Source organism: Sciurus carolinensis, chromosome 1 (genome assembly GCF_902686445.1).
Source record: "Sciurus carolinensis chromosome 1, mSciCar1.2, whole genome shotgun sequence".
In the NCBI taxonomy this organism is placed as follows: domain Eukaryota; kingdom Metazoa; phylum Chordata; class Mammalia; order Rodentia; family Sciuridae; genus Sciurus; species Sciurus carolinensis.
In genome coordinates, this window is record NC_062213.1 from 80,090,132 (window position 1) to 80,114,196 (window position 24,065).

At 35.9% G+C, this 24,065-nt stretch overlaps 1 protein-coding gene across 3 annotated transcripts in view; it reads left to right on the forward strand.

Annotated features, from left to right (window-relative positions):
* Atp6v1h (ATPase H+ transporting V1 subunit H) overlaps positions 1-24,065 on the forward strand; it is a 127,405-nt gene that overhangs the window by 58,701 nt on the left and 44,639 nt on the right. For all 3 annotated transcript variants that reach the window (XM_047516354.1, XM_047516348.1, XM_047516361.1), the window contains 2 exons: positions 1,240-1,418; positions 2,975-3,100. In XM_047516354.1, coding sequence (XP_047372310.1) covers positions 1,240-1,418; positions 2,975-3,100 — 305 coding nt within the window. The remainder of the gene's footprint in view (positions 1-1,239; positions 1,419-2,974; positions 3,101-24,065) is intronic.

The following is a 24,065-nucleotide window of genomic DNA, read 5'->3' on the forward strand; positions in this document are numbered from 1 at the left end:
AGAAGAATGAGACATTACTCTCAAGGCACTTAAAATCTGAGGGAACGTAAAGGGAAAGAACAGTAGACATTGGTCTCACTGATTTCCACATGCTAAGCTCAGTCTCTTTCTGTATTTAGCATAACTGTTAGGGTTATTATAACTTGCTTGCAAAAAGAAATTTCAGTATACTTTATTTAGAATTAATTGTTATATGAATTTTTTGGGGGATTTCATAGGTCTTTTTTATAAGCTTAGTTAAAATTCCTTGTTTGTTTTTGTTCCTAGGTTAATTCAGTGAACAGTTTATTAATTTGTTGATTCCTTTACTGTCTTCATAAGTACTCTTAAAATAGAAAAGCTCAGAAGAAAGTTAGGGAACTTGTCTGAATGTCATAAAAATTTTCAGTCAAGAGAATTTTATAACTACTGTTCTATGTGCATAGATTGCTAAGGGGGGAATATGTAACTGACTGTTAACTAGAGAAATAATTAGAGGGGTACTCTTTTTCTTAGTATCCGTAGTGTTCTAACTGGGCAACAAATGGAGTTCACTGTAGTGTGCTCTGGAGCAGAGCCATGAGAAATGATTGTGATGGATTTTGATTTTAATGTTCAGTGTTGTGAAGTTTGTCTGGGTCAATAAAGATTTTAGTAAGCCAGTAAGTATGTGTGTTAGTCAACTTTTATCATGGTGACACAATACCTCAGATAATCAACCCATACAGAGGAAAGGTTTATTATGGCTCATGGTTTCAGAAGTTTCAGTTTTGTGGTTTCTTGGCCCCATTGCCTTTGGGCCTGTAGCAGAGGGGCATATTATATGGGGAGCATGGGGTAAAGGAAGCTACTCACCTCATGGTGGCCAGAAAGCAAAGGGAGAAAGAAGGGGCCAAGGTCTCAATATCCCCTTCACCTTCAAAGGTATTCCTCCAGCGACATAACTTCTTCCATTAGGCTCTGGCTTTTAAAGTTCTCACTGCCTCCTGGTAACACCATGGGCTGGGGACTAAGCCTTTAACACCTGGGTGTTTGAGAGACATTTCAGATTGAAACCATAAATGTATGTAAGTAATCAAAGATAGAATTCTTATAAGGGACAGGCACTCAGGAAAGAGAAATCCAAGATGAAGTCATTCACTTAAAAGTGATAGTTAAATCTGAGAACAGGAGAAGGAGAGAGGGAATAAAAGGAAATAAGTCTGGGAACATCACATAACAAATTATAAAGTTTTTAAATTATCTCTTTGTCTAACCCAGAACTTTTTAGAAAAGTCAACTGAAAGAGAAACTCGCCAAGAATATGCTTTGGCTATGATTCAGTGCAAAGTTCTGAAACAATTGGAGAACTTGGAACAGCAGAAGTATGATGATGAAGATATCAGTGAAGACATCAAATTTCTTTTGGAAAAACTTGGTGAAAGTGTCCAGGACCTTAGGTGTGTTAGTATTATTACTTTAAAAATTTCTCATATACTGAATCTGTTGGACTTTGTTTGACTTGTACTCGCATAGCTTTTTGTTTTATTTTGTTTTTGGCAGAGGGTGGGAGGTTTTGCTGTGTTGCCCAGGCTGGTTGTGAACTCCTGGGCTCAAGGGATCCTTCTGTCTCAACCTCCTGAGGGGTTGGTATTACAGGTGCACATGCTGAGTTGCATAGTTTTTTTCAGAAAATATGAATTGATTGCAAAGAATGAAAATCAAGAGCATTCCCTAAGATATGTTGTCTTCTCTTGAGATACCATTTTTATATGGCAACAGTTGGTTAGAACTGTGTGTTATTTCTTCTCCTTTGGGGAGATTCCTCCCATTATATTTACATACAGTGAATGAGGGTGATATGTACAGTTGGCATATCTCTATGTTTGTTGTTATAAGGTGTAGGATATGAATATTAAAAAAATATTAGTTTAATTTTTTTGGTGGAGAGGGTACTGGGGATTGAACTCAGGGTCATTTGACCACTGAGCCACATCCCCGGTCCTATTTTGTAATTTATTTAGAGACAGGGTCTCACTGAGTTTCTTAGCACCTTGTTTTTGCTGAGACTGGCTTTGAACTCGCGATTCTCCTGCCTTAGCCTCCAGAGTTGCTGGGATTACAGGTGTGTGTCACTGTGCCTGGTCTAATTTACTTTTTATACCAAGTGGCCCTACAATAAACTAACTACTTTATTTGAACAGGACACCCCAATCACCTACTCATCATGCTTATACTGAATTACTAGTCAACATTTAATGGCTACATCTCTTTTTTTACTTGAAAGAAAATCTAAGCATGCTCTGACATTGTCTACTAGCTGACCACATTAAAGATTATCATATTATTAAGTTTTGTATAACCAAGTTACTGTACACCTATTGGGTTTTTGAATTAAAATACATTTCAGTTTGTTGTAATTTATAGATGTTTTCAATTAATGTATGATGGATTATTTCAATTAATAAATTACCTCTATATTATTGGTAGTCACATTGTAAAACATTGTAGAAATATTTGTGATTTTATTTTTATGATGTATAATCATAGTTTGTGATATAGTCTAATGGTATTAGGGTATGATATTTTATTTTATGTTAAAGTACTCTGCCTTTATGTATGTTCACATTATTGTGCCTAGTAATCTGGCAAACAACAGTATTTCAAGTGTCACAGTAGAAATTGTGATAGATTTACCATTGTTTTTCTGATACATACTCATGTACTTGTTGGGGTAAGGAGTTTGAAAACAAGTGCTCATTTAAATAGTTCATGCAGTATTCAAATTTTCAGGAGCGAGTACTTTGAATAAAATTTTGACCTTAGTATTTTGAATAAAATTTCACATGATTTATTAAAGGTTATCTAATCTATTTAAACTTTATTTAGGGATAGTTTGTTACTATCTATTGTCAGTCTTCATAATTAAATCACCAGTGAAGACATTTGATTATGCTTAACTTTAGAATAACTCAAATTCTTCTTATATACTATATTCACTTAAAAATTTTTATAGCTCATTTGATGAATATAGTTCAGAACTTAAATCTGGAAGGTTGGAATGGAGTCCTGTGCACAAATCTGAGAAATTTTGGAGAGAGAATGCTGTGAGGCTAAATGAGAAGAATTATGAACTCTTGAAGTAAGTTTTTATTCCACTTTATACTCTTTAATGCCTGTTATTTCAAATCCTCATTAACTTTTGTTTTGTCATTCTTTAAATCTTATGTATTCTGTGGTTTTAATTTATGTTTTCATGCTGAATAGTTTAGTTGAATTCTTTTTTTTTTTTGGGTGCTGGGGATTGAACCCCAGGGCCTCATGCTTACAAGGCAAGCACTCTACCGACTGAGCTATCTCCCCAGCCCCTTGAATTCCTTTTTATTTGGATATCTTTTCCTTGAGATGTACCCATTCTTATATATTTTTGTATATTTATGGAAATTCTGTATTCAGAGTATGAGTTATTTTTTCATATATTCATTACAACTATTTTGTCACTCTCTGTCTCATGCTACTCTTTTTTATGGCATTTGGATGAAAGAAGCTCCAGATTAAAAAAAAAATTAGTTCGAGATGGACACAATACCTTTATTTATTTTTATGTGGTGCTAAGGATTGACTTAGTGCCTTACATGTGCTAGGCATGCACTCTACCATTGAGCTACAACCTCAGCCCAAAGCTCTAAATTTTAATGTGGCTCAATTTATTAATCTTTCCCTGTATGCCCTGTGTCTTGGTTAAGAAGTTTTTGCCTACTCAAGGTCACGTAGCTACCTTTCTATTTTATTTTATAGAGGCTTTATTGTTTTACCTCTTACATTTAGAAGTTCACTCTATCTGGAATTGTTTTTTGGGTAAGATATGAAGTAGAAGAAAAAAATCCACTCTTTTCCTTATATGGATATCTAATTGAATCAGCACCCTTGTTGAAAATAACATTTTTTCAGTGTTTTGCAGGCTTATTTTCATCATGGTAAGGTGACCCACATATGTGCAGGTATCTTCCTTTTTTAGTGAGATGTTATTTACATATTGTACAGCCGTCTATTTAAAATATCTGATTCAGTGTTTTTAGTATATTTACAGTTGTGCATGAATGTCAACGTAGTCGATATTAGAACATTTTCAGAAAGAATCCCCATATCCTTTAGCTATCACCTCTCTATCTACCCATTTCATAGTTGATATTAGAATATTTTCAGAAAGAATCCCCATTAGCTATCACCTCTCTATCTACCCATTTACCCAGTTTGAAACAACCACCAATCTGCTTTATGTCTTTCTCAATTTGTCTATTATAGAAATCTCACATTAATGGGGTCATATATTTGTCCTTTCTGTAATTGGCTTCTTTCAGTTACCATGTGTTCAAGGTTCATGTTCCTTCATTCCTTTTTATGGTTGAGTCATATTTTATTGTATGGATAAGACTACATTTTATTTTTGAACTCATCAGTTCAAAAATAATGAATAATAATGAATGTTTGGGTGGTTTCTATTTTTGGTTATTGTGAATAATACCACCAGCATTACTTGCTGTAGAAGTTGGTATGTGGATATAAAGTTTTTGTTTCTCTTGCTTGGGTAGATACCTAGGGGTGAAATTGTTTAGTCATGTGGTAACTCTTCATTTAACTCTTTGTGGAATTGCCAGACAGTTTTGCAAAGTGGCTTCACAATTATAAAATTATAATAATTTAAAATTATTGAAATTATAATGTAAAATCATAACAAAATGTATTAAAATAATTCTATTAAAATTATAATATTTATAAAATTATAGACTCCCACCAATAGTGCATGAGGATTCTGATTTTTCTACCTCCTTACTAAGATTTGTTATTATCTGATTTTTTGATTGTAGTCATCTTAGTGGTAGCTCATTGGGGTTTCTATTTTTATTTTCTGATGCTAATGATCTCAAAGGTCTTTTCTTATGCTTATTGGCCATTCTGTGTTTTCTCTGGAGGAGTAGCTGTTCAAATCCTTGATGTATGTGTATATATGTGTGTGTATGTATATATGTGTATATGTATATACACACACATATATATATCTTGCTTTATATACATTTTTCTTTTTATTGATTCTTTTTAGTTATATATAACATCCTTCCTTCTACTCTACTAAGCTTTCTGCTTTTTTTTTTTTTTTTTTTCAATTAGTGTCTTGTGGATGTACATAATGGTGAGATTCACTGTGACATATTCATATATGTACATAGGAAAGTTAGGTTAGATTCATTCCACCATTCTTCCCTTATCCTGCCCCTCCTCCCTAACCCCTCAAACCCCTTCATCTAGTTCACTGGTCTTTCTTCGCTTTTGATGGAATTCTCCCACTTTTTTTTGGACTAATTTCTGCATATCAAAAAAAAATTTGACCTTTGACTCTTAGGGTCTGGCTTATTTCATTTAGAATGATAGTCTCCAGTTCCATCCCCTTACCAGCAAATCCTTGACTCATATTTCATTGCCTTCTTGATAGTATTCTTTGAAGCATAAGAGTTTTAGGATTTTGATCAAGTCCAATTTGTATTTTCTTTGGTTCCTTCTGCTTTTAGTTTTGTATTGAAGAATCCATTACCAAAATTCATCTTACAAAGATTTATCCCTATGTTTCCTCTAATATTTTTGTAGTTTTAGCTCTTACATTTAGGTCTGTGATTTACTTTGAGTTATATTTATATTTGTGTGAGGTGAAGGTCTAATTCTTTTGCATGTGGCTATCTGGTTGTTCAGTGTGTTGAACACACTGACCCTTTTGGAAAAATTATCAGAGTATACACGTACGAGTTTATTTCTGGACTCTGTACTGGTGTATATGATTGTCCTGATGCCAGTACCACACTGTCTTGATCACTGTAGCTTTATAGTAAGTTATGAAAATGGGAAACAACCTTGACCTTTTTTCTTCTCTTTTTAAAAATGAGTTCATTGTATTTAATCAATCTCTAAGTAATAGGCACTTAAATTTATTGCCAGATTTGACTGTTAGAAACAATGCACAGGAGGGTTTCAAGATGGCGGACTAGAGGGTGGCTGCATTTCATGTTGCTCCAGGACTCAGGATTCAAGAAGAGGAGATATTGAGAGACTTGGGACCAACTCAAAGCCACCGGGTGAGTCTCTCCCATTGGGGAGGTGTCCCGGATGGGGCGGTAGTCCCGGAATGCAGGGAACTTTGTGAAGTAGAGTTACCCAACGAGACACCCCTCCCCCCACCGGAGCAGTGAACTCAGACAACTGGGAGCATTGTAGAGGAGGCCGCTCAGCACAGCGCTTGGGCTCGGAGCAACCCACGGAGCTCTGGGGGCTGTCCAGAGGAGGAGGTGCGCGGCGAGCTGTTTGGACTCAGAGCGACCGCTCCTGAAAACCGGGGGGCTGCCAGGAGGAGGAGGAGGAGGAGCGCGGCGGGTCGCTTGGACTCAGAGCAAGCCACTGGGGCTCTGGGGGGCTGCCCAGAGGAGGAGCTGCGCAGCGAGCTGTTTGGACTCAGAGTGACTGCACCCGAACACTGGGGGGCTGCCGGGAGGAGGAGGAGGAGCGCGGCGGGTCGCTTGGACTTGGAGCGGCCGCATCAGGGCTACGGGCAGCTGACCAGAGGAGGAGCTGTGTGGTGAGCTGTTTGGACTCAGAGCGACCGCTCCTGAACACCGGGGAGCTGCCCGGAGGAGGAGGAGGAGTGCGGCGGGTCGCTGGGACTTGGAGTACTGTACAGGGCTCCAGGTGGCTGCTCAGAGGAGGGGCTGCATAGCCAGGCGATTTAGGTGCAGAGCAGGGTCCCAGGACCTAGGCGGCTTCTTGGTGGAAGAGCCGCACAGAGACAAGCTGAGGGGCGGAGCAAAGTTTCCAGAACTGTGGGCAGATTCTCTGAGGAGAGGCAGCCTAAGGAGACTCGTCTGCGAAGGGTGAGGCTCCCAGACCCAGGAAGTAGGTCCGGGTCCCTGGGAACGTTGCAGAGGAAGGCAGCCCAGCCCAGGTGGTAGGTGTGGATTGAGGGGGAACCTCTAGGATGGAAACTGACCAGTGAGACCTCCCCACCGGGTGAGTCTTTCCTGCTGAGTGAGGTTTTCCCACAAGGACGGTAAAACCAGAGACACAGGCACAAACAGGACTTGCCTCAGCCCGCAGCCTAGTTCCCCTTTGGATGACCATTGGTCAACAAGTGGAGGCACCTCTGCCCACTATCAGGGAATATACCCCACCTGAAGGCCACCACCCCTAGAGAGGCAGCTTCCTTGTGGAGCACCGCAGTTCCTCCAAGACTTCAGGCTACTGAAGGCTAAGAGGGGATATATTAGAAATCTTCAGGGACATTGTAAGACAATAGAGGAAATCTGCAGTATCTCAGCAGTCCACTGACCTGAACAATATGAGAAAACAAGGGAAGAAAATGCCCCAAACAAATCTAGATGTTACATCAATAAAATCCAATGACAGCATGGCAGAAGAAATGACAGAAAGGGAGTTCAGAATGTACATAATTAAAATGATCAGGGAAGCAAACGATGAGATGAAAGAGCAAATGCAGGCATTGAATGATGAGATGAAAGAGCAAATGCAGGCATTGAATGATCGCACCAATCGACAGTTAAGAGAGCAAATACAGGAAGCAAAAGATCATTTCAATAAAGAGTTAGAGACATTGAAAAAAAACCAAACAGAAATCCTTGAAATGAAGGAAACAATAAACCAAATTAAGAACTCCATAGAAAGCACAACCAATAGGATAGAACACCTGGAAGACAGAACCTCAGATATTGAAGACAAAATATTTAACCTCGAAAACAAAGTTGAACAAACAGAGAAGATGGTAAGAATTCATGAACAGAATCTCCAAGAACTATGGGATATCATGAAAAGGCCAAATGTGAGAATTATTGAGATTGAGGAAGGCATAGAGAAACAGACCAAAGGCATGAACAATCTATTCAATGAAATAATATCAGAAAATTTCCCAAATATGAAGAATGAAATGGAATACCAATTTCAAGAGGCTTATAGGACTCCAAATATACAAAATTACAACAGACCCACACCAAGGCACATTATAATGAAAATACCGAACATACAAAATAAAGACAGAATTTTAAAGACTGCGAGAGAAAAGAACCAAATTACATTCAGGGGGAAACCAATATGGATATCAGCAGATTTTTCAATCCAGACCCTAAAAGCTAGAAGGGCCTTGAACAAAATTTTTCAAGCTCTGAAAGAAAATGGAAGCCAACCAAGAATCTTATACCTAGCAAAACTTACCTTCAAATTTGATGATGAAATAAAATCCTTCCATGATAAACAAAAGCTAAAAGAATTTACAAAAAGAAAGCCAGCATTACAGAACATTCTCAGCAAAATATTCCATGAGGAAGAGATGAAAAACAAAGAAGCAAATCAGCAAAGGGAGGAATTATCCTAAAGGAATTATTAAATAAAGGAGGAACCAAGTCGTGTCAAAAAAAATAAATAAAATTAAAAAAATGAACCAAATGACCGGGAATACAAATCATATATCAATAATAACCCTGAATATTAATGGCCTAAACTCATCCAACAAAAGACATACACTGACAGATTGGATTAAAAAGAAAGATCCAACAATAGGTTGCCTGCAAGAGACTCATCTTATAGAAAGAGATACCCATAGACTAAAGGTGAAAGGATGGGGGAAAACATACCATGCACATGGACTCAGCAAAAAAGCTGGAATATCCATCCTCATTTCAGATAATGTGGACTTTAAGCCAAAGTTAGTCAGAAGGGATAAAGAAGGACATTTCATACTGCTTAAGGGAACCATAAATCAGCAAGATATAACAACCATAAACATCTATGCCCCAAACAGTGGCTCAACCATGTATATCAAACAAATCCTTCTCAATTTCAGAAACCAAATTGACCAAAACACAATAATACTACATGATTTTAACACGCCTCTCTCACCACTGGACAGATCTTCCAAATAAAAATTGAACAAAGAAACCATAGATCTCAATAACACAATAATTTAGACTTAACAGACATTTATAGAATATACCATCCAACCAAGAGCAAATACACTTTCTTCTCAGCAGAACATGGATCCTTCTCTAAAATAGAAAATATATTATGCCACAAAGCTAATGTCAGCAAATACAAGAAGATAGAGACACTACCTTGTATTCTATCAGATCATAATGGATTGAAATTAGAAATAAATGAAAGAGTAAAAAACAGAAACTACTCCAACACCTGGAGATTAAACAATATGCTATTATATGATGAATGGATAACAGAAGACATTAGGAAGGAAATTAAAAAATTCTTAGAGGTAAATGAGAACAAAGAAACATCATATCAAAATCTCTGGGACACTATGAAAGCAGTACTTAGAGGAAAATTTATTTCATGGAGCGCATTCAATAAAAGAAGTAAAACTCAACAAATAAACGACCTAACACTACAGCTCAAAGCCCTAGAAAAAGAAGAACAGACCAACACCAAAAGTAGTAGAAGACAGGAAATAGTTGAACTCAGAGCTGAAATCAACGAAATTGAAACGAAAGAAACAATACAAAAAATTGACAAAATAAATAGTTGGTTCTTCGAAAAAAGAAACAAAATTGATAAACCTTTAGCCACACTAACAAAGAGAAGACGAGAGAAAACCCAAATCACTAAAATTCGGAATGAACAAGGAAATATCACAACAGACACGATTGAAATACAAAACATAATTAGAAGCTATTTTGAAAATCTATACTCCAACAAAATAGAAAATTTTGAAAACATCAACAGGTTTTTAGAGACATATGAATTGCCTAAACTGAACGAGGAGGACATACACAATTTAAATAGACCAATTTTAAGTAATGAAATAGAAGAACTCATCAAAATCCTACCAACAAAGAAAAGTCCAGGACCAGATGGTTTCTCAGCCGAGTTCTACAAAACCTTTAAAGAAGAGCTCATTCCAATACTTCTCAAAGTACTCCATGAAATAGAAGAGGAGGGAACCCTCCCAAACTCATTCTGTGAAGCCAATATCACCCTGATACCTAAACCAGACAGAGACACATCGAGGAAAGAAAATTTCAGACCAATATCCTTAATGAACATCAACACAAAAATTCTCACAAAATTTTAGCAAATCGCATACAAAAGCATATTAAAAAGATAGTGCACCATGATCAAGTGGGTTTCATCCCAGGGATGCAAGGCTGGTTCAACATCAGGAAATCAATAAATGTCATTCACCATCTCAATAGACTTAAAGTCAAGAATCATATGATTATTTCAATAGATGCAGAGAAAGCATTTGATAAAATACAGCACCCCTTCATGCTCAAAACACTTAGAAAAAATAGGGATAGTGGGAACATTCCTTAACATTGTACAGGCCATCTACGCTAAACCCATGGCTAATATCATTCTAAATGGTGAAAAACTGAAAGCATTCCCTCTAAAAACTGGAACAAGGCAGGGATGCCCTCTTTCACCACTTCTATTAAATATCGTCCTTGAAACGCTAGCCAGAGCAATTAGACAGACCAAAGAAATTAAAGGGATACGAATAGGAAAAGAAGGACTCAACTATCCCTGTCTGCTGATGATATGATTATGTACTTAGAGGAACTAGGAAATTCCACCAGAAAACTTTTAGAACTCATAAGTGAATTCAGTAAGGTATCAGGTTACAAGATCAATGCTCATAAATCCAATGCATTTTTATACATAAGTAATGAATCTTCAGAAAGAGAAGTTAGGAAAACTACCCCATTCACAATAGCATCGAAAAAAATAAAATACTTAGGAATCAATCTCACAAAAGAGGTGAGAGACTTCTACAATGAGAACTACAGAACACTAAAGAAAGAAATTAAAGAAAACCTTAGAAGATGGAAAGATCTCCCATGTTCTTGGATAGGCAGAATTAATATTGTCAAAATGGCCATACTACCTAAAGTGCTATACAGATTCAATGCAATTCCAATTAAAATCCCAATGATGTACCTTACAGAAATAGAGCAAGGAATTATGAAATTCATCTGGAAGAATAAGAAACCCAGAATAGCTAAAGCAATCCTCAGTAGAAAGAGTGAAGCAGGGGTATCCCAATATCAGATCTTCAACTCTGCTACAAAGCAATAGTAACAAAAACATCATTGTATTGGTACCAAAATAGAAAGGTATAAAGTGGTACAGAATAGAGGACATGGACACAAACCCAAATAAATACAGTTTTCTCATACTAGACAAAGGCGCCAAAAATATGCAGTGGAGAAAAGGTAGGCTCTTCAACAAATGGTGCTGGGAGAATTGGAAATCCATATGCAACAGAATGAAACTAAACTCATATCTCTCACCGTGCTCGAAACTAAACCAAAATGGATTAAGGTCCTTGGAATCAGAGCAGAGACTCTGCAGATTATAGAAGAAAATGTAGGTCTACATCTTCAACATGTCAGTTTAGGACCAGACTTCCTCAACAGGACTCCCATAGCATAAGAAATAAAAGCAAGAATCAATAACTGGGATAGATTCAAACTAAAAAGCTTTCTCTCAGCAAAGGAAACTATCAGCAATGCGAAGAGAGAGACTACAGAATGAGAAAATCTTTGCCAATCATACATCAGATAGAGCACTAATCTCCAGAATCTATAAAGAACTCAAAAAACTCTACACCAAGAATGCAAATAACCCAGTTGACAAATGGGCTAAGGAAATGAACAGACACTTCACAGAAGAAGATCTACAAGCAATCAACAAACATATGAAAAAATGTTCAACATCTCTAGTAATAAGAGAAATGCAAATCAAAACCACCCTAAGATTCCATCTCACCCCAATTAGAAAGGCAATTATCAAGAACACAAGCAACAACAGGTGTTGGCGAGGATGTGGGGAGAAAGGTACACTCATACATTGCTGGTGGGGCTGCAAATTAGTGCAGCCACTCTGGAAGGCAGTGTGGAGATTCCTCAGAAAACTTGGAATGGAACCACCATTTGACCCAGCTATCCCACTCCTTGGCCTATACCCAAAGGACTTAAAATCAGCATACCACAGAGATACAACCATATCAATGTTCATAGCTGCTCAATTCACAATAGCCAGGTTGTGGAACCAACCTAGATGCCCTTCAGTTGATGAATGCATAAAGAAACTGTGGTATATATATATACAATGGAATATTACTGAGCCATAAAGAATGATAAAATTATGGCATTTGCAGGCAAATGGATGAAATTGGAGAATATCATGGTAAGGGAGATAAGCCAATCTCAAAAAAACAAAGGACGAATGATCACACTGATTAGTCGATGGTGACACGTAATTTGAGGTGGGAGGGGTTAGGGTTAGTTTAGAGTTAGGGTTAGTGAGGGGGGCAAGAATGGAGGAAGGACTGTATAGAGGGAAAAGAGGGGTAGGAGGGGTGGGGGGAAGGGAAAAAATAAGAGAATGAATCAAACAACATTACCCTATGTAAATTTATGATTACATAGGTGGTACGCCTTTACTCCATGTACAAACAGAAAAACATGTATCCCATTTGTTACAAAAAAAAAAAAAAGAAATAAATTAAAGGGATACGAATAGGAAAAGACGAACTTAAACTGTCCCTAATTGCTGATGACATGATTCTGTATTTAGAGGATCCAAAAACCTCCTCCAGAAAACCTCTAGACCTCATCAACGAATTCAGCAAAATCGCAGGCTATAAAATCAACACGCATAAATCTAAAGCATTTTTATACGCAAGCGACGAAACAGCTGAAAGGGAAATGAGGAAAACAACTCCATTTGTAGTAGCCTCAAAAAAAAAAAAATACTTGGGAATCAATCTAACCAAAGAGGTAAAAGATCTCTACAATGAAAACTACAAAACACTGAAGAAAGAAATTGAGGAAGACCTTAGAAGATGGAAAGATCTCCTGTGTTCTTGGATAGGCAGATTTAATATTGTCAAAATGGCCATACTACCAAAAGTGCTATACAGATTCAATGGAATGCCAATTAAAATCCCAATGATGTACCTTACAGAAATAGAGCAAGCAATCATGAAATTCATCTGGAAGAATAAGAAACCCAGAATAGCTAAAGCAATCCTTAGCAGGAAGAATGAAACAGGGGGTATCGCAATACCAGACCTTCAACTCTACTACAAAGCAATAGTAACAAAAACGGCATGGTATTGGCACCAAAATAGAAAGGAAGATCAATGATACAGAATAGAGGACACAGACACAAACCCAAGTAAATACAGTTTTCTCATACTAGACATAGGTGCCAAAAATATGCAATGGAGAAAAGATAGCCTCTTCAACAAATGGTACTGGGGAAAATTGGAAATCCATATGCAACAGAATGAAACTAAACCCCTATCTCTCACCCTGCACAAAAATCAACTCACAATGGATCAAGGACCTTGAAATCAGACCAGAGACCCTCATCTTATACAAGAAAAAGTAGGTCCAAATCTTCAACTTGTTAGCTTAGGATCAGACTTCCTTAACAGGATTCCCATAGCACAAGAAATAAAAGCAAGAATCAATAACTGGGATAGATTCAAACTAAAAAGCTTTCTCTCAGCAAAGGAAACTATCAGCAATGCGAACAGAGAGCCTACAGAGTGGAAGAAAATCTTTGCCACTCATACTTCAGATAGAGCACTGATTTCCAGAATATATAAAGAACTCAGAAAGCTCTACACGAAGAATACAAATAATCCAATCAACAAATGGGCTAAGGATATGAACAGACACTTCACAGAAGAAGATCTACAAGCAATCAACAAACATATGAAAAAATGTTCACCATCTTTAGTAATAAGAGAAATGCAAATCAAAACTACACTAAGATTCCATCTCACCCCATTTAGAATGGCGATTATCAAGAACACAAGCAACAATAGGTGTTGAAGAGGATGTGGGAAAAAAGATACACTCATACATTGCTGGTGGGGCTGCAAATTAGTGCAGCCACTCTGGAAGGCAGTGTGATGATTCCTTCAAAAACTTGGAATGGACCCACCATTTGACCCAGCTATCCCACTCCTTGGCCTATACCCAAAGGATTTAAAATCAGCATATTACAGAGATACAGCCACATCAATGTTCATAGCTACTCAATTCACAATAGCCAGATTGTGGAACCAACCTAGATGTCCTTCAGTTGATGAATGGCTAAAGAAACTGTGGTATAGAATGGAATATTACTCAGCTATAAAGAATAATAAAATTATGGCATTTACAGGCAAATGGATGAAATTGGAGAATATCATTCTAAGTGAGATAAGCCAATGTAAAAAAAACCAAAGGATGAATCATCTCACTGATAAGTGCATGATGACACATAATGGGGGGGTGTGAGGGAGGCAAGACTGGAGGAAGGAGGGACTCTGTAGGAGGAAAAGAGGGGTGGGAGGAAATGAAAAAATAATAGAATGAATCAAACATCATTACCCTATGTAAATGTATGATTACACAAATGGTATGCTGTTACTCCATGTACAAACAGAAACAACATGTATCCCATTTGTTTACAATTAAAATAAATGAAAATTAAAAAAAAGAAACAATGCACAAATTACATTACTGTAACTTTTTAAGATAATAGATTTTAATTTTTAGAAAAATTTTAGATTTACATAAAAATGGAGCAGAAAGTACACAGCATTCTTATATTTCCTTTCCGTTCCCATCAGCAGTTTCTTCTGATTTTAACGTCTTGCATTAGTATGGTCCATTTATTACAGTCGATAAGCTAGCATTTGATATTTTATTATTAACTGAAGTCCATTTTTTCCCTTGAGATTCACTTTTTGTATCGTACATTTCTATAGGTTTTGCAAAGACTTGACTTTGCTGTATTGACTTGAACCTGCTTCTTCATCAATATCAGTTGACTATATTTGTGTGGGTCTATTTCTGAACTTTCTCTTCTGTTCCAGTAATCTAGTGATGTAATCACTTTTAATACCACACTGTCACATTGATTCCCAAGTATTTTATTCTTATTTTTTTTGAGTCTATTGTGAATGGGGTAGTTATCCTAACTTCTCTTTCTGAGGATCATCACTTATGTATTAAAATGCATTAGACTTATGAGCGTTGATCTTATATCTGCTACTTTACTGAATTCACTTATGAATTCTGAAAGTTTTCTGGTGGAATTTCCCAGTTCCTCTAAATATATAATCATGTCATCAGCAAATAGGGGTAGTTTGAGTTCTTTTCCTATTTGTATCCCTTTAATTTCTTTGGTCTGCCTAATTCCTCTGGCTAGAGTTTCAAGGACAATGTTGAATAGAAGTGGTGAGAGAGGGCATCCCTGCCTTGTTCCAGTTTTTAGGGGAAAATGCTTTCAGTTTTTCACCATTTTTAGAATGATTTTGGCCATGGGCTTAGCAGGGTGAGGCTTCCTGGCCCAGGAGTTAGTTCCAGACCCCAGGAACATCGCAGAGGAGGACTGCCCAGCCCAGGTGTTAGTTCTGGACCGAAGGAAACTTCTTGGTGGAGAGCTGCCCAGTGAGACTCCCCATTGGGTGAGTCTTCCCTGCTGGGTGAGGTTTTCCCACGAGGGTAGTAGAACCAGAGACACAGGTCCAGACCAGCCATGCCCCAGCCTGCAGGATAGTCCTCTTTTTGACTGATGATCTGTCAACAATGTGGAGGTGCCTCTGCCCACTAGCAGGGAATATACCCCACCTGAAGGCTACCACCCCTAGAGGGGCAGCTTCCTTGTGGAGCACTGCATTATCAAGTTCCTCTAAGATTTCAGGCTACTGAAGGCTAGGAGGTGAGTTATTGGAAATCTACAGGGACAGTATAGGTCAGTAGAGGAAATCTGCAATATCTCAGAGTTTCAGTACTAGAGGGGTAGATACCTGAACAATATGAGAAAACAAGGGAAGAAAATGTCTCAAACAAACCTAGATGCTACATCAATAAAATCCAATGACAGCATGGCAGAAGAAATGTCACAAAGGGAGTTCAGAATGTACATAATTATAATGATCAGGGAAGCAAATGATGAGATGAAAGAGCAAATGCAGGCTTTGGTTGATCGCACCAATCAACAGTTAAAGAGCAAATGCAGGAAGCAAAAGATCATTTCAATAAAAAGTTAGAGATCCTGAAAAAAAAAAAACAAACAGAAATCCTTGAAACGAAGGAAACAATAAAGCAAATTAAAAACTCCACAGAAAGCATAACCAATAGGATAGAACACCTGGAAGACAGAACCTCAGACATTGAAGACAAAATATTTAATCTTGAAAACAAAGTTGACCAAACAGAGACGATGGTAAGAATTCATGAACAGAATCTACAAGAATTATGGAATATTATGAAAAGGCCAAATTTAAGAATTATTGGGATTGAGGAAGGCTTAGAGAAACAAATCAAAGGAATGAACAATCTATTCAATGAAATAATATCAGAAAATTTCCCAAATCTGAAGAATGAAATGGAAAATCAAGTACAAGAGGCTTATAGGTCTCCAAATATACAAAATTCCAACAGACCCACACCAAGGCACACTATAATGAAAATACCTAACATACAAAATAAAGACAGAATTTTAAAGACTGCGAGAGAAAAGAATCAAATTACTTTCAGGGGATACCAATACGGTTATCAACAGATTTTTCAAACCAGATCCTAAAAGCTAGAAGGGCCGGAACATCATCTTTCAAGCTCTGAAAGAAAATGGATGCCAACCAAGAATCTTATACCCAGCAAAGCTTATCTTCAGATTTGATGATGAAATAAAATCATTCCATGCTAAACAAAAGCTAAAAGAATTTACAAAAAGAAAGCCAGCTTTACAGAACATTCTCAGCAAAATATTCCATGAGGAAGAGATAAAAAACAATGATGTAAATCAGCAAAGGGAGGAACTACCCTAAAGGAACAGCCAAATAAAAGAGAAACCAAGTTGTGTCAAAAAACAAAAATGAACCAAATGACCGGGAATACAAATCATATCTCAATAATAACCCTGAATGTTAATGGCCTGAACTCATCAATCAAAAGACATAGACTGGCAAATTGGATTAAAAAGAAAGACCCAACAATACGCTGCCTGCAAGAGACTCACCTCATAGAAAGAGATACCCATAGACTAAAGATGAAAGGAATGGAAAAAACATACCATGCACATGGACTCAGCAAAAAAGCCAGAGTATCCATCCTCATATCAGATAATGTGAACTTCAAGCCAAAGTTAGAAGGGATAAAGAAGGACATTTCATACTGTTTAAGGGAAGCATAAATCAGCAAGACATAACAATCATAAATATCTATGCCCCAAACAGTGGCTCATCCATGTACCTCAAACAAATCCTTCTCAATTTCAGATATCAAATAGACCTCAACACGATAATACTAGGTGACTTTAACACACCTCTCTCACCACTGGACAGATCTTCCAAACAAAAATTGAACAAAGAAACCATAGATCTTAATAACACAATAATTTAGACTTAATGGACATTTATAGAATATACGATCCAACAAAGAGCGAATACACTTTCTTCTCAGCAGCACATGAATCCTTCTCTAAAATAGACCATATTTTATGCCACAAAGGTACTGTTAGCAAATACAAGAAGATAGAGATACTATCTTGTTTTCTATCAGATCATAATGGATTGAAATTATAAATAAATGAAAGAATAAAAAACAGAAACTACTCCAGCACCTGGAGATTAAATAATACGCTATTGAATGATGAATGGATACCAGAAGACATCAGGGGGAAAAAAATTCTTAGAGGTAAATGAGAACAAAGATACAGCATATCTCTGTCTCTGGGACACTATGAAAGCAGTTCACTTCAGATAGAACACTAATTTCCAGAATATATAAAGAACTCAAAAAACTCTACACCAGGAATACAAATAATCCAATCAACAAATGGGCTAAGGAAATGAACAGACACTTCACAGAAGATCTACAAGCAATTAACAGATATATGAAAAAATGTTCGACATCTAGTAATAAGAGAAATGAAAATCAAAACTACCCTAGATTCCGTCTCACCCCAAGTACAATGGTGATTATCAAGAATACAAGCAACAATAATAGGTGTTGGCGAGGATGTGGGGAAAAGGTACACTCATACATTGCTGGTGGGGTTGCAAATTGGTGCAGCCACTCTGGAATGCAGTGTGGAGATTCCTCAGAAAACTTGGAATAACCACCATTTGACCCAGCTATCCCACTCCTTGGCCTATACCCAAAGGACTTAAAATCAGCATACTACAGTGATGCAGCCACATCAGTGTTCTTAGCTGCTCACTTCACAATAGCCAGATTGTGGAATCAACCTAGATGCCCCTCAATTGATGAATGGATAAAGAAACTGTGGTATATATATACAATGGAATATTACTCAGCCATAAAGAATAATAAAATTATATGGCATTTGCAGGCAAACGGATGAAATTGGAGAATATCATGTTAAGTGAGATAAGCCAATCTCAACCAAAGGATGAATGATCTCGCTGATAAGCAGATGATGATACATAATGGGTGGTGGGAGGGGGGCAAGAATGAGGAAGGAGGTACTGTATAGAGGGAAAAGAGGGGTGGAAGGGGTGGGGGGAAAATAACAGAATGAATTATACACCCATTACCCTATATAAATGTATGATTACACAAATGGTATGTCTCTACTTCATGTACAAACAGAGAAACAAGATGTACCCCATTTGTTTACAATAAAAATAAATTTAAAAAATACCACACTATCTTTGACTACTATAACTTTAGAGTAAGTCTTGAAATTGGTGGGGTCAGTCCTATGATTTTGTTGTTCTTCATTATTGTACTAACCTTTCTGAGTCTTTTGCCTTTCCCTAACTAAACAAATGGAAACAAGATTTAATTTGTCAGTATCCACAAAAATAATTTTTATTGGAATTACATTGAATCTATAGATCCAGTTGGGAAGAATTGACAATTTCACATTATTGTATCTTGCCTCTTAGGAACATGGAATCTCCATTTACTTAGATTTTCTTTAATTTCTTTCATTCGTTTTCCTCATATAGATCTTTTACATATTTTGTTGGATTTATACCTAAGTATTTCATTTTTGGAGGGTGCTAACTAATGGTGCTGTGTTTTTAACTTCAAATTCTAATTGTTCATTGATGGTGTATAGGAAAACTGTTAAGTATTAACTCTATATACTGTATCTTTGCTGTAGTTCCTTTTTTGGCTTATTATTACACTAGCTGTACTTCCAATATGAGAGCAAATATGAGTGATGAAAACATCTAGTGTCCACCATTCAGTATGATTTAGTTGTAGATTTTTTTGTACATCATCTTTATCAAGTTAGGAAATTCCTTTTATTCTTAGTTTACTGAGAATTTTCTTTTTATCATGCATGGATTTTGAAGTTTGTCAAATGATGTTTTGTACCTATTGATGATATCATGTAATTTTTCTTCTTTAGCCTGTTGATAGGATGAATTATTTTAATTGATTCTCAAATATTGAATCATGTTTGCACACTTGGAATCAGTCCTGCTTGGTCATGATGCATAATTCTTTTTATACTGTTTGATTTGATTTGTTAGTATTTGTTGAGGGTTTCTTTTTACATCTATGCTGATAATAAATAGTGCTTTGTAATTTACCTTTCTTATGATTCTTTATCTGATTTTGGGATTATGGTAATGTTGGTCTTATAGAATGATTTAAAAAGTATTCCTTCTGCTTCTGTTTTCTGGAAGATTTTGTAGAAAATTGGTGTCATTTTCTCTTTGAATGTTTGACAGAGTTCACTCCTGAAACTGGGCCATTGTTTTCTGTTTTGTAAGATTCATTCTTGATTGAATTTCTTTAATAGATACAGGTAGTTTTAGATTAGCCCAAGCACTGTGAATCCCCTCCCCCACCACCTGAAATTGGGCCTCTAGGACTTTTTCCCCCCTTTTAAGCTAGTCATCACTCAATCTTTAGCAGTTAGTCAGTTATACTTGAAATATTCCTGCCAGCAGTAACTTCTGCTCTCAGTAAGCTCTGATTCTCTGTGTTTACCTCTCTCGAGCTTACATGGTAATAGTGTACACTTATATATACCTCAGTTCTCTGATGAATTTAAGAAGAGTTCATTTTCAAGCTTTTTAGTTGTGAGGAAGGGGTAATGACTTCCATGCACTTTGTATGTTGAATAGGATACTAGCAGTCTATTATTTTTCTTAGATAGTTTTGCCTATTCTTGGTCTCCTGCCATTTCTTATGAATTTTAGAATCCCCTTGTTAAATTCCATAAAGAAGCCAGTTGCAACTCTAGCAGAGATTATGTTGAAGCTATAAATAACTCGTAATGATATTTAATACATAGATGCTAAATAAGAGTTTTCCTGGTTTTTTAGATCATGTTTCTTTTGACCATTCTTTAAATTTTTAGAGTGCAAGTTTTACATTTCTTTTGTTAAATTTATTCTTAATATTTTTTCTTTTAATGCTAGTACAAATGGAACTTTCCTTAATTTCATTTTCAATTACTTGCTGCAAGCTTAAAGAAATATATTTTATTTTTATGGGTTGATCTCATATTTTTCAGTCTTTTGGAACTCTTTTTGTTAGTTTCAAAAGCTTTTAATTGAATTCTTTTGCATTTTCTAATACAAGATTATGACATTTGCAAATAGAGAGTTTTACTTGTTACTTTCCAATCTGAATATATTTCTGTTTCTTGCCTAATTGCTTTGGCTAGAATCTCTATTTTGCAAATGTCTTTCTGAATTCTTTATTTTATTCCATTATCTATCTGTTCTTACTCCAGTGCTACATTAATTGCCATGCTTTATAGTGAGTCATTACATGAGTGTTCCAAATTTGTTGTTTTTCCAAGGTGTCTTGGATTTTGCCTTTTATGTTTCCATATGTATTTTAGGATCAACTTGTCAAGTAAATGGTCTTAATGAGATTTTGACTCAGATGAAATCAGTAGTTCATTCTAGAAGGAACTGATATTAAAAAAACTTGCTATGGTGCTCCAGTCCATGAACATGGCACATTCCTTTGTTTATGTAGATTACGTTCAGATAATGTTATGGTATTGCTTATATTTCATTATATTTATTCCAGTGCATTTGGTTTTTTTGATGTTCTTACAGATGCCTTTTATAATTTTTCACTTTGTACTTCAGTTTCCATGAAACTTTTCTGTGATAGTAGCAATTGTTTATATTTGTACTACTCAGTACAGTAGTTTATGGCCAAAGAGTACTTGATATGTTGCTGGTATCACCAAAAACCCTTAATTTTAGAATTTATTATTTTTTTTATCAATTTAACTTTAAATAGCTACATGCAGGACTGGGATGTAGCTCAGTGGTAGATCACTTGCCTATATAGCCATACGTGATTAGTGGCTGCCATATTGAACAGTGTAGTCTGAGACAGAAAGAGAAAAGGTAAATACATGTATTTGATGAAATATATTTAGGCATGTATATATCTCTTGTTTAGACCTTATTTCTAGGTATAATACACATAATAAGAGCCTTTGAAGTGCACATCCTGGCATTAGGTTTTAATTCTTACTACTCCATCATATTGTTCCTTTTTACCTTTGTATGATCCTTTTTGTTTTTTCTGAATAACCAGAAACAGTGGTATGTTGTTTCTTTTATGTTTCCATGATGATGATATTTGAAATCATTGTTCATCATATTCCTGAAAATTAGTTGCATAGGATGATTGAAGAGAAGGGTATACTAGTGCTGTTCTTTAAACCATCTGATAAGATAGATGCAGATGCAGTCATTACTTAATGCTGCTATTTTAAAAGCACTGTGAGGGCTGACCTTTTTATCTGTGGAGAACCACACTTATGTCAGGCTATGACCTATTTTTGGGTAATTTCAGACTTAGCAAGTATGTGATATGTTTGTTTTTTCCTCTGTCACCTTTGAGTACAGTGGTATTCAGAAAATATCTTGGAGCTTTTATGTTATAGTTTTGAAGTAGGTATGTGTTTTGAATAAGAAAATATCCTGAAATATCAAAAACCATGGAGATGATAGTTAAAAGCAAAACCAAAGAGCAAACAAGTTTATAAAACAGGGAAACATTGTGAAAGAGAGCAGAGCAAATTTGTTGAGTGATCAATCAGAAGAATAGCTTAAATTTGATTTTGAATTTATATATAGACACTTTAAGATAGCCTTTCTGACAAACATCAGAGTTGTAAGTCATGTTTGTTTTAACTACAAAGCTGTGGTATGTTGCTCTCTGGGTGCCATTGGAATGTTTGACAGAATCACAGCTTGTAGTTAAAGTGATGGAAGTTTAGATTATGATTGATGAATCTATTATTGACTTACAAACTACACTCAGAGATGACTTGGGAGGGAACTCTTTTTGCTTACCCAAAGAGTATTTTTTATAACCTATTTTGGACATTTCTATCAATGATTTAAATATTAAAAATAGAAAGCACACTTAACAGACTTACGGATAGTAGGAAGGTGCTTTCATTGTTGCTGAAGCTATTCACTGGACTAAATGACCCCCCAAAGGAACCATTAAAATCATTTCTTTCTTTTTTTTTAAACTAAACCCTTTTTTAATAGCTTTATTTTATTTATTTTTATGTGGTACTAAAGATTGAACCCAGTGCCTCACACCTTCTAGGTGAGCACTATACCACTGAGACACAACCCCAGCCCCATTAAAATAATTTCTGTGTTTGGTAGATTTGACTAAAAAGTTTCTGTGATTCCTTCTAATTCTAGTGTTCTTTGAGTCTAAGACTGTTTTCAAATATTAATGGGATCATGTTCCAATGTAAATTCTAACTCAATATGTTTAGAGTAGGACCTGTGATTCCAAGTGTCCAGGAGGTACCATTGCTGTTGGTTTTACATCATATTTCAGGTATCAGGATTTCAGCCACATGGAGGATGATTTAAGGCAGGGATTGATACACTTTTTTTTCTATAGAGGCCCAGATGTTATATATTTTATACTTGTTGAATCATTTACTCCCTGTCTCAACTATTTAACTTTTACATTATGGTGACAAAGCAGCTATGAATAATAAGTAAAATATGAGCATGGCTGTGTGTGTAAACTTTATTACAAAGGGAGATGGCAACTAAGTTTGACTTGAGCTATAATCTGCTGACTTCCCTCCAGTTTGAGGTATTCAGAATAAGTATTATGTTATGCTTAAGAAATTTTAACACAATTTGCTTATAATTTCCTAAAGTCATATCTTATTAAAATATATTAAAATTAAATGTTTTCAGTTGAATTTAACTTAACTTTAGGATAACTTGTAAATTGTCCTGTTATAAAAGATGTGCATTATTTGAAGTGTTCAAAACATAAATATATGGAAAATTGAATGTATGTCTTGTTTCATTTTTTTGATTTTATATGCTGGAGTTGAAGGAATTGCTATCAGGGTGCAGTTGTGCTGTGTGTGTGTGGCTGGACAGTTGGCAGATAATAATTAAGATTTCAGTTTCACCTTTTTCAACATCATTTCAAGATTTGAAATGTTGGAAGGCATATTAACTAACTTCTCTGACTTCCATTTCATCACTTATGGGTGTTACGGAGAATATATTTACACAGTTTGAAACATGCATAATATGTATAATAAGTGGTCATTCCTTTCTTCTTTATAACTTGGAAATGCAAATTTCAATTTCCATTTAATCCAGAAAATAGAAGGTGTGCATTTACTTCACGATGAAATGTTTTCTTGATTGACAACAGGGGTCTTTATCAGTGCTTCCTTTTAATAGATTTTAGCTAGCTGATAGGCTAAGATGTGACAGGAAAAGGTACTCAGCAATCTTAGGCCTCAGTCTTAGAATACATTGCCAAATAAATGTTATCTAGAAACCAAAGTAAGCAAATTTCATAGATTGATAAAAATTTTGAACAAATATAGGGTTTTATTGCTCTCACGTAGTTGCTGTAATGCAAATAATAAAAGCAAAGATGTGTTTTGTTTCCTACTACGATTTTAAGAAATAGGACATATTTTGTAAATGAATGGTTTGTATACAAATGAACCACTCAGCGGTTTCAATTTTTTTATTAAATATTTAAAAATAGTTAGCAATTTCAAGGGATAAT